General features: G+C 41.9%; 1 protein-coding gene across 1 annotated transcript in view; it reads right to left on the bottom strand.

Moving 5' to 3' along the window:
• Pappa (pappalysin 1) overlaps nucleotides 1–12,303 on the bottom strand; it is a 252,286-nt gene that overhangs the window by 186,955 nt on the left and 53,028 nt on the right. The window contains exons 4-5 of the mRNA XM_021654123.2: nucleotides 7,722–8,015; nucleotides 325–517 (exon numbers count right to left, since the gene is read on the bottom strand). Coding sequence (XP_021509798.1) covers nucleotides 325–517; nucleotides 7,722–8,015 — 487 coding nt within the window. The remainder of the gene's footprint in view (nucleotides 1–324; nucleotides 518–7,721; nucleotides 8,016–12,303) is intronic.

The following is a 12,303-nucleotide window of genomic DNA, read 5'->3' as shown; positions in this document are numbered from 1 at the left end:
GATTTCCAAGCTTCTAATAATAAAGTTAATTTAATCTCCCATTGATGTGGAAGTATGCACCATTACTGGCTCATTTCTGTTAACAGCATTCTTATATTATCCCAAAATTGTCAGTGTGCTCTTGGGTACCAGTCACTGCCAAGTGGTGGGCTCTCTTTTCGAGAAAAATAAGAAACATGGCTGCCTCCCTTCTGAGTCTTACTCTTTCTGACAGGAGGGGAGAGAGAGACACACACACACACACACACACACACACACAGAGAGAGAGAGAGAGAGAGAGAGAGAGAGAGAGAGAGAGATTAGTACTCCACAGGGCACACTCACCTCTCAAAGAAGTGGCCGTCGATGGGTGGGAACCACTCTAGCATCACAGAGTCAGTTGTGTGGCCCACAACCTGGGGGGCAAGAGCTATAGGTGCTGGCTTTCTGGAGGTCTGCCAGCTCTGGTAGACGAGGTCCAGGTAACAGTGCATTCTGGAGACTTGATTGGGCGTGAAGGAGTCTGTACAGTCATCATCTGTAAGAATCAGAGAGAGAGAGAAAGCGAGTGAGTGTGTGTGTGTGTGGGGGGGAGAGTGATGAAGTCTGCTTGCAGCTAAAGGGCCAGCACCTGGGTCTGCTCTCTCCAGATCAGGGCAGCCTCTTCCAGTGCTCAGACGTTAATGGTCTGTGAACAAATTAGTGCAGGAATTACTCCTGGAGACAGGTGAGAGGAAAAAGGAGGGTGGGTGGAACTGGAAAGCTAAGCCTGGAACCAAGGAGAGAGCTGCTAAGACGCCATGGCTAAGGACAAAGGCAAGATAAGCTGCTTTCCTGGGACCCAGCAACCTCCGGTTCTATGTCAGCAAGGCCTCCACCCCATTCACTTTCTCTTAGTCATTTGTTTATTTATTCACTTTTCACCCACTTACTTTTTGCTCATTTCTGTGCTTGCTAGTTTCCTGTTGTATTGTTTTACGTTCATTCATTGAAGCATTAATGAATTCTACTTTTCACTAATGCAGAGAACTGTTCTTGAAATAAATTTACCAAATGTCTAATTTATGTTCAGTGCTATAAACCAGGGCTGTAAAAAGATGGGAATTAAAATGTTCCTGCCCTTAAGACAGGGATGAACACTATTCATCACATGAGCAAGGATTGTTCTATGACCACTAATGTGATGTGAATCATCACTGAATTGATAGAAATCCCCTATGGGGAAAGAGGACCAAATAGGAAGGCACCAAAGGTGGTTGTATATATGAGGTCAATCAGATCACTTGGTTGAGGTTGAGAAAGAAAGTGGAACAGGAGAGGCAACTACTTAGCTAGAGACATGTAATACTCAGGTCAGGCCACAGTTAGGCCATGGATACACACCCCGGGATATGTATACAATCATTTCTTAGTTGGGTTTCTATTGCTGTGATAAAGATCATGACCAAAAGCAACTTGGGGAGGAAGGGGTTTGATTCACCTCAACCTCTGTGCCACAGTCCATCTTGGGGGAAAGTCAAGACAGGAACTCGAGGTTGGAGCTTAGAGGCAGGAATTGAAGCAGAGGCCATGGAGAAATGCTGCTTCCTGGCTTGCTCCCCATGACTTGCTCAACCTGTTTTCTTACACAATTCAGGACCACCTGCTCATCGGTGGCACCACCTATCTGAGCCCTTCTCAATCGATCATTAACCAATAAAACACCACCATAGATTTGCCTACAGGCCAATATGATGAAGGCATTTTTTTTTTTTACCTGAGGTTTCTTTTTCTCAGATGACCCTGGCTAGCGTCAAGTTGCCAAAAACCCTAACCAGCAGAGATGTGAACAAGAGGAAACACATCTCCTTACAGTATGCGTATTTCTGTGGGACATAATCTCAGCATGTGGTAAACATGAGCCATGAATGGTGTGCCAGACTTTGGAGAGTTACCTTTTCTCTCCCAGCACATGCTATTTTTGAAGTGCATACTTTCATTTTCTCTTCCTTACAGAGGTGGGAGCCGAGACTGTGTTTAGGCAAGCAACTTTTCCTAGATCACAGAGCTAAGCATATCTGGGGCTTGAATCAATGCTATGCTTCTAAACAATGACATATTTTTCTTTCAAAGCACAAATGAAACATATTATGGGTAAAGTCCCCAGCAGGTGGCTTGTAAATGGGAGCTGAGCCCAGTTCCAGTCTAAGAGGGACTGGAAACAATCTCTCAGGTGTCTAGATTTAATGCCCTTCAGTCCTACTCCCCCTTTTCCAGAGTTTGCACTGGAGGCAGGGACGTAAGATTTAGCCTCTAGAGAAGAGGTTTTGCCCCCTGTCTCTTTCCCTAACATTCTGATTCAGCTCCCCTGGGGACAGAAAAGGGCACTGTTTGGCTTGTTTTCCTAATGCACCACTGCCCAGGGGTATATGCTTGGTCAGGATTACGGCAGCTGGGTCCCAGACAGGAGTGTGGAGCTCACCAGATCTTAAAAATAAATGTGCTACTGGACTCCAGCAGCACAAACTCACTGCTTCTTATCAAACAAACAGAAAATAACTTTGAGCAGGTGCTGGGCAGCAGGACATGACCTTCAGGGGAATGGGCAAGTGTGTGAGAGTTTACATGGAGAGGCTGGCTTGGGTTCCCTTAGTAACTTTTAATGGTCTTTTCATCTGACCAAGGGAGCTTTAAGACATTTGGCGAAATCAGAAGAGCCCAGTGTTCATTAGCAAGTATTGCATAGGAGTGACAGTAAATCTCTCTCAAGCCCAGATCTACTATGTAACTCCCTAAATCCTGTGGCTACCTATTGCCAGGAGTATGTACACCTCTGCCTGAGAATGGCCAGAACAAAGGTTAATTTTTCTTTATTGCTGTAATCTGTACACTTCATCCAGAAAGCCTGGAAAAAACTACCAACTAGATTAGATGCAGGTGGATGGTTTGGTGGTTCAAGAAAGAAGATGTGCAAGATAGAGAGTCAATGGAGCAAGTGCCTTTATGTCATTGACACCTCTGTTTCCCTCTACAAAGCGGAAACAGTAGTGGTAATAAGTGGGTTCATTCCAGAATATGGCTGAGCTGGAGTGTGAGGAAAAAACCTCTACTTGGTGGCAAATGCTCACTGCCTCGTGTTTGGAAGAAGTGAGTGAATAAGCACACTTCTTATTAAGGTGTGTGTGTGTGTGTGTGTGTGTGTGTGTGCATGTGTGTGCATGGATGTGTCAGAAACTGAGAGAAGGAAGAAACAAAGCTCAGGGGTATGAATCACAAATTCTTTCTAATGGAATCCTAGCCCCCATAGCTCAAATAGCAGTTCCACACAGTGATGTCGGTGGACAGAGGTGAGGAAAATCATGGCATTGAAGGAGGGGGCCAGGTCTTGACCATTGTTACTACAGTAAAAAATATTAACACATCTCTTTATTAATGGAGGGCTGTCTATACATTTTAATGATATCCTTAAAATAAAAAAAATAAAAGAACACCACCAACTCTTGTAATATTATATATAGATTTCCTGATATATAAGCCAGGGGTGTTTAAATCAACTCAAACAAAGTGCTATTAAGGATTCAAATGGGGCACAGAAAATATAAAGATGAATGAGGATGAAAATATAAGGTATCTTTATTCTTTAGAAACTTCTGCTTAATTTTTCTTCAAAGAAGTATGTTTTGTCTTTATAATTTAAATAGTAAGCATTTTCACTTGTCAGAAGGACACAGTTGGAAAATGGATAAGTGATAGAAGTTAATAAAAGAAGAGGGATACATTTGAAGTTTATTAAGTTAAAAAAACTATCTGTCCCAGGTCACATAACACTGGGACTTAGCTACTATCAGAGTCTTGGGCAAAATCCCAATGAGTTTCTATTTATCATAAAATTTCTGTCTCAATTAGCTCATGTCTAGAGTCAGGTCCACTTGGCTTCCATCCCCAAACAGCTCTGTGGTCCCTTCATCTAGGCTTCCAGGCTCATCTTGTTCCTCTATTTCCATTTTTTCTGTAAGCAGAAGGGACACTGAGAACTTCGCTCTTGGAGGAGATTGTTGGGCCACCACACTATTGCTATAGTGTTCCAGGCTGGCAACCTCTCTCATGTTCTGAAGGTGCACTTCATGAACTATCAGGATAGACACTCTACCTGGAGGACCTTCACCTAAAGGCCGACTCACTGAAATAGGAAGGACTGTGACAGCCTTGCTTAAAATGCTGATGTGAGCATTTAACAAGCTCACTGACATTCAGTATATGGGTCATTTAAAAAAAAATCTTGTATTTTGGGTTTTGTTTTCAAAATTATAACAATGGTTTCAGTAATAAATGACTTTAAAAACTATGTTTACTTTAAAATTTATGAAATAGGCCCCATGTAAATATATCATGTTCAAGTCCAGTACCTATAAATAATACAATTATTGTCTAATGTATATGTATGTATACATGCATATGTATATTATGGGTGTGAGTACAGTAAATTTCTGGAATTCTCATCATGTATGTGTCTTATACATATGACTGGGGTGTTCTCCACATCAAATTGTTAATAAATAATCATGTTAGTTATCATTTGTCAAGCACTAAAGCCATTTCTAGATTCTTTCCTTTCATGATCATATCTATTGTCACTCAAGGTAAGAGTGATTATTCTCCATGAATTGATAAAATAAACAAGGTGTTTATTGAGTGGTGTTACAATGTTATGTCAGGTAAGATGTCTTGAGTTCATCTCAGTATTTCATGTCTTCAAACTTGTAAGCCATTTAAAACTTTTCAAATACATAAACATTTATCTTCTGTGTCTGCCATAGAGTAACTGCTTAATAAATATGAAAGCATTCTTGCGCTTGAATCTTGAAACACACAATTGGTTAATTTGCCTCAGGTACATTCTTTAGAGGCAGGATTGTTTATTTCAAAGCATGTATGGGTATGGGGTCAAAGCATGTAAGCACATAAACATTCCTGGCACACAGAAAGATACTACCATAACCTACAGGCTGGAAAAAAAATCCTAGAATCCTATAGTCTATGCCACGTAATCTTTGAGTACCTACTAAATACAGCCAACTATCTTTAAAAAGGAGATAGGTTTGCTACCCATCCATTTGGCAAAAGATTAACCAATAATTTAGTACAAACATACACTTTTGTGTTTTTTACTGAAGTGTGCTTGAAACATTAGCAGCTCATTGCCTACTAGGCTGGACTGCCTGGCCTTTCAACCTTCCTCTGAGTAGTGAAGTGACCCTGCTGTTAGAAAGGTTTGGATTTACGTCAAGTGCTTGAATCTGGGCAAGTTCCTTGGTCTTTTTGAACCATAATTTTTGCATCTCTAAACTAGTTATGTTAATAATGTCACTTATCTTTTTGGATTAATTTATATTATTTTATATATACAATATATAAAATCTTGTATGTTAGAGGTACTCAATTACTGTTGATCTTCAAAGACCAATATGGTAGTCACTGTTACATGGGGCCTTTTCCACTTAAATTAATTAAAGTACTTTAAGGATAATAATTTGGGTCCTCGGTTGCACAGCTCTTTTTAAAGTGCTCAGCAGTCACACACAGCTAATGGGTATTCCACTGAAGTGCACACACATAAACTGTGACCATTTTGGCAGGCAGATCTGCTTGAGGAATGAGCACCCAGCAAAGAGAGGCAGCTGGAAGAAGTCAACTCGGCAATGACTCTGCCCTCTGTTCTGGAAGAAGGAATCCCCGTGTATCCCTTTCCTCAGCTCTAAGAACCACATTCTGTTCTGCATTTTGAATTTTATCCAACTGCTTTTGTCACCTCATCTATCAGAGATCCTAAGGAAAACAAACATTTCCAAGCTCTTGGTTGCTTTGAATATGCTGTTGGGGTGTAAGTTTGTTATCGTGGCCCAATGAATTAGTTCTGCTGTTAATGGGTCACTGAGCTGAGGAGATCCTTTAAAAACAACAATAGTAAATTAATCACCCTTTAGATCGTCTCAAAGGGAAACAAAAAGGAGATTTAGTTTATGGGAGTCGGGTAGCTGCATGGAAGCTCCTAGCCCCTAAGAAGCAGGCAAACATCCAAACTCTTATTATTGTTTATTTCCTATGCGTGCTGAGCTGGCTAAAGAAGTCGCTGCAGAGACGGGAGGTGAGCGGGGCTGTCTGAGGCACAGGGCACGGATGGGGAGCGTCAGTGTGTTTGGGAATGGAAGCCCACTGCGATTCTGTTTTTTGAGGAAACGCCGAGCGCTTGGCTGTTTTTTAGAGCCAAACCTAAAGACACTTTATTAGACCCAGAGACTGGTTATTCACTTTTCAAGAGAGATTACTGCTAGGCTGTATGAGCCACACACTAGAAAGCACCCCACTTGGAGTCAGCAGCCTAAATGGGAAACGTTAAGAATCATCGGGATCATCAAATCTTTTGGATCTCACCAGAAAAATCTCTTTTCACTCATAACACCCATCAAACTCCAACAGGAATGTAAAAACAGCTAGAAAGGGTCTTTCGTGGTTCAAACCTGAATAAGGACTTTCAGCCTCACCTCCACATCAAGCAGAGCAGCCTCCACCCTCCTGCAGGAAGCAGAGCAAAAAAGACCATCTAGATTGTCCAACATCTCCACCTAACCATCAGCTAGGTCTCTTTAAAAGAACAGCATGAGACAGACAGGGGAAAGAATAATTGATATACAATGTATCGTCAGAAGCAGATGACCCCAGTAAGCCTTAGTATTGTTATCTGCAAAATGGGATGCTTCCTTCTCCATAGATGTGCTGTGAGAATTAAGTGAGTGGGAACATATTGAAATCTTTTATAGGCAGTAAATAGTTATACAGAAGGCAATACTATTACTGAAAGAAACAATTTTAGGAGCCTAATACTGAAGAAATATTGTAGCTAAAACATGACATGAAAAAAAAGAGAGTTCGTTAATTTTCCTCCCTCTTTGGAAGACAATAACAGGCTATCTCTTATTTCGGAAATTTTGCTTGTTCTCTGGGAAGAAGTGACTAAGCTGAATATTATAACAGAATGCAGTGTTAGCCTACTGTGTGCAGTTGTGATCAGTTGATCACAGGGGACCATAATCAGGACTGCAATCACCCCCAGGGAAGCAGTGCCTTATCATTTTCCAAAGCTGCAAAAATGGTTTTAATTGGCCTTGACATAGCCTGTGCTAACAGGAGCACAGGACACACTGGGACCTAGATCATGAGTGCTTAATAGTGTTTTTTTGTTTGTTTGTTTTGTTTTCTGATGACATTGAAAGGGCTCTAATACGTTAAAAGCTGCTAGGAAAAATACCATACCCAATACTTTTTTCCAGTCTCCAGTAGAAAATGAAGGTATGAAAACTGTATTTATCTAAGGGAGAGCTTGGTTAAATAAAAAGCTTCAACAACTCACCAGTGTAAAACAACACATTTGAAAAAAACTATGAGGAACCTTGCAGACCAAGTTTTGGTTTCCTTAAGAAAGCAGAGGTAGAGAGTGGATGACTCAGAATATGACTCCTGTAGTTCTTCTAGCTGGATTTACTGGCTTTGGTCTCAACCATCTGGTATGAATTCATGTATAATATCTCTCTTGTACTCCAGAAATGCTCGTAACAGATGCTATTCTGATTGCTTGGAATGAAATGTCTTCATGTTAGGAAAGGAGGCAGCTTGTTCAAGGCTACCTTAACCCAGGGCTAGATCCCACGTCTGATATCGGGTCCCATGTCAGACTGAACCACAGTCAGGGATGTGTCTTGCCCTACCTGCATAGCTCATGAAGTTGCTGTAAGGAGTGTTGAAGAAGCTATGAAAGCCACAAGTGTCATTTCCTGGTCCAGGGTCGCCACAAAACTTGTGTTTGGGGGCTGGATTGGTGTCATTGCAGAGGTCTCCAGTTTCAAATGAGGGCTCTGTCTCCATACAGGGATCACTGCAGGACTGGATTTCTGAAATGCCACGAAAGATGTGATAGAGGCCCAGGCTGTGCCCAATCTCGTGGATCATGGTGTGGGTGTGTCCAGGAATTCCATAAAAAGATGGGTTCAGGACAATGCCACCTGCAGAAGGAAAAACCAGAACATCAGGCAACTGTCTATTTCAGACTAAATCAAAGACAAAAGGATGCTACTCATAATGACAGTGTCCTCCGCTCTGTGACTCTACTGCCCCAGGGTTGCCTCAACCTTGCTGTCAGTGACTGGTTGCCAGAACTGGTGGGAGTATCACTTTGTGTCGCGTTTTACAGGGAAACACTTACGATAAGGGAGGATTAGCGCTGGCCTAAGGTGATGCTGAGGTACTGAAAACATCCTATTTCAAGTAAGGGATTTTGATCTCTGGGATGATCAGTTTCTTCTGCAACCTATATCTTGGACGGCAATATGTGCTATACTTCACACGTTTTAAATGCTGCTTTACAGATGAAGCCCATAGAGGTTTCCAATCCTGAGCTCTGGCATTCATGTTGCCTTCATTAACTCTGTGACATCCTGAATCTTAAATACCATCTTTGGGTCTCATACCTTCCTTTCTAATGCTCTAAAAGCAAGAAGCATGCAGGAAAGCCAGCCCTGGGTTGAGCTCTGCTCAAAGATTGCTTAAAAACAGCAACTGATGTTTCCTGAGCATTTATTATGTGTCCTCGGATGCTGCACTGAGTCTTTAAGGAGTGCGGCTCCCATCACCATATCATAACTCAAACATAAAGACATTTATCCATAGAGAGCCTGAATGACCCACCTGTGACGAGATGTATGGAGATGGAATCTGAAATCAACATTATTGGGTTCTAAATTCAGGGTTCATACTCTCTGCTCCAGTGTTAATGGCTATCACAGAGACTAGAATATAGTATTTGATTGTCTTGGCTAGCCTGTATTGTCAGCTGGACAAAGTCCAGAGTAATCTGAAAGGAGAAGCCTTTACTGAGGCATTTCCTGGATGAAGTTGGTCTATGAGCATGTCTCTGAGGGTTTGTCTCAATTATTAATTTATAATTAATTTCGTAAGAGGGTCCAACCCACTGTGGGTGGCACTGTTCCTCTGACGGGTTGGCCTGGGCAGTGCAAAAGCTAAGCATGAACCAGTAAGAGAGCAAGGCAGAGACAGGGCCAGCAAGCAGCAGTGCTGTGTGCTTCCTGCTGCCAGGCTCTTGCCTGAAGTTCCGGCCCTGTTTTCTCTTGAAGATGGATTGTGACCTGGAAGTATAAACCAAATAAACTCTTTCCTTCCTAAGTTGCTTTTGGTGTGTTTGTTTTATAGCATTGACAGCATGAAACTGGAGCTTTGATTAAATATGTGCTGAATACTTGATGAATGATGACACATCTACAAAGGGTTGTGAGACAGAACTAATTACTTTCAAGCAGGTTGAGCAACCGTTGGCAGATACAAAATGGCTACTTGTTGTCTACTCGCATGAGAACGAGAAGCATAGAAACTACCTCTGAGCCTAACAGAAACGCATTCCAGGCCCTACCTCAGACCTCTAGCCTCGCCATCTGCATCTTAGAAAGAGAGCTGGATCACTGCTCTTCCCGTTCTGGACTGAGAAATAAATGACTATGCCTCATGTACCTGAAAGGGAACACAGCCAGTTTGTAGAGCTAGGACAAACACCAAAAGAGGCTAAGACTAGTAAGTTTTTCATGTTTGTCTTAGACACTGGGGTAAGGCACATGGGTTGCTAGAGATAGATTTAAACTTTAAGCCCTAAGAGTGTTTAAGAGAAGGTTAAAACTCAGGTGTAAGAGCCTTGTAAGTGGAGATACGAGGTATGAAACACTGTCATATGGAGGAAAGACAGGGCAGTAATCTTATAGTGTAGATAATGTTGGAATGGCATACTCAGAGCAGACAGCAGGAAAGTTTCATCTTGGACTGAAGTGCTTGGACTGTCCTCAGGCTTTCAATTCTGAATTACTTGGAGACTTCTTACACAATGATGAAGATGTGTGTGTGTATGGGAGGGGGGCAGGCAGAAGCAGGGAAGAAGAGAAATGAGGATATAGACAGAAAATCTTTCTCAGTTATTTTCTGTCAGTCATAATCTCAAATATAATCCCTCTACTACCCAAGGCTTTTCCCAGGGATAATGGAATAACAGCAGGAAAAGAGGGTTAAAATGTGGTCTTAATAAATTGAGTTTGATTGAGGCTACTGCAAAGGAGTTGCTTATGATCAGCTGCACTCAGGGTGGGGAACTGGCGCTTGCATGCCAGTGGAGGCAGCAATCCTCCTGCCTCACACTGCCCTTGTTTCTCCTGAGAAACTGACTTTGTTTCTTTAGGAAGTTTTTCGAGACAGGTCTAAACTCAGCAACTACAACAGCACTAAGGGCCCTGGCCTCCCTGGGAAGCCTTGGCATTAGCAGAGGGCAGGACCAGCCTAGGACGGCGAAGGACAGTAAACTTAGTGTTCTTCCTGACTCTGTTCTTTCTACCCCAATTGACCCTTTTCTACAGAATGACAGCACTTGGCCCCGAGTCCTGTTTCATTGCTTCTCTTAAAAGGTGAAATAGCTAAAGCCTGACATCATCCTGAAATAATATAACATGCTATGGATTTACAGTCTCCCCGATCCCTGGCCCTGAGCCAGTCTCTGACATTCATGAAATCATCAGGAGCATATTTCTCTCTACCTTTAGAAGTCCACTCTTCGGCCATCCCCAGGTGCTGATCAATAACCTCCTGGATGCTTTTTTCAATAGGAGCAAATTATATGGCTTAGAAAGACCCTGGTGGGCCATCTAGTTAACCTGCATCTTCAAAATTTTAGGAAACAAATCAAAGGCAAGAATCTTGCCTACGGCTGTCCTGCTAAGAATGAGAAAACCCATGCAGTTGGCTCTGATCTTGTATAATTTTTCCCATGACATACTAAGTGTGTGATAAGGGCAACTCATTTTCCAGTTCGCACGTGTTGCATAGTCTCTCCTGCCCGACCTCTGTCTGTGTCTGAATGCCTATTTATCTGGCCACTACCCAGCTCAGATTTCAGGGGTTCCTGATCTAAGCACCTCTGACATTTCAAAGCATCTAAATCTCTGTTGGAGCCACTGTGGAACATTCAACTTCATTGCTATGACCCACTAGATGCCTGTAGTGTGCCCCATCTGGAACGACTGAAGCTGGGGAGAGTCTCTTAGAGGCAGGCTGGCCTCATTTGATATATAATATATATCATATATATGTGTGTGTGTGTGTGTGTGTATAATTTAGAAAAAAGTGCTCTTTTATCTTTCTTTTTCTCTCCCTCCCTCTTATCCATCATTTCCTCTCTCCCTTCCTCTTCCCACTCTCTCTCACACCCACTAGCTTCATCATCTAAAAATAATAGAGAACTAAGCCCAATGATTTGTTTTAGCACTGCTGTCTTCAGTTGAAGCTATAGAAATCTACATCTTCAAAACACAATAGAAGCACAGAAACTACTGGACTCTGGGTTTGCAAAGGGTGACCATGCTGGCCCAAGAATGCATCCAGCACTGCCACTCTGCTGAGCCCAGGAATTCTGAAATCAAGAATCTCACTGAGTCATCAGAACTCATTGTTGTAAATAATGAGATCATTTTATTGAGACAAAACAGTTAAACCCACTGCAGTGCCTTTCTCAATGGACTATTAGACAGTTATTAAAAAACAAAACAAAGCCTCATCTTTAAGCAAAGTGTAAATAAACCAGAGGGCTGCTTTTATCTTGTGATTTTAAGTAAAAAAAAATATAGGAGAGAAGTAATTATAATACTCCTGTAAAATGGAAACATGTAGGTAGCCTAGAACATCAAATGAAAAGAATTGTAAATTGTGCCTATACTACAATTTCATGTCTATACAAGTAAAAATTGCTTCTCTACATATTTAAGTACACTGGACAAGCATATTGAAAAAAAAAAAGAAATTCAAAGAACTGTAACTTTCTTTTACAGCCCCTGGTTCAGGAATGATTGTCATTTCTACCTTTCGGAGATTTGACTGCACAAACTGTTGTGTTGTTTATGAATATGCATAACTTAAATGTCAGAAGAGCTCCCCATGTTTCTGGTGGGTCAGAGCATGAATAAAGAGAAGTCCCTATATATTGCATTTCTGTGGCTTCTTTGGTGTTTTTCAGGATTTTCTTAGCCCAGCTGTGCCAGGATAATGTGGTTTCCAGGACAAGAAGTATGCATGAATTAGAAAAAGGAGGTACAAGAAGAACGCAGTTTCTGGATAGATCCAGAAACTTCAACTCTAACTGAGGCTTCCTCACTGACATGTGTAACCTTGGATAAACCCTGCCTGCTTTCTGGGTTGCAGTTCTCCCATCAGGAAAGTGAGTTCCTGCAGAGGATTGCCTGGTGGTCG

This window comes from Meriones unguiculatus, chromosome 3 (genome assembly GCF_030254825.1).
Source record: "Meriones unguiculatus strain TT.TT164.6M chromosome 3, Bangor_MerUng_6.1, whole genome shotgun sequence".
Lineage (NCBI taxonomy): Eukaryota > Metazoa > Chordata > Mammalia > Rodentia > Muridae > Meriones > Meriones unguiculatus.
The sequence above is the reverse complement of the archived record's forward strand: the minus strand, read 5'-3'. Positions and strand labels throughout refer to the sequence as shown.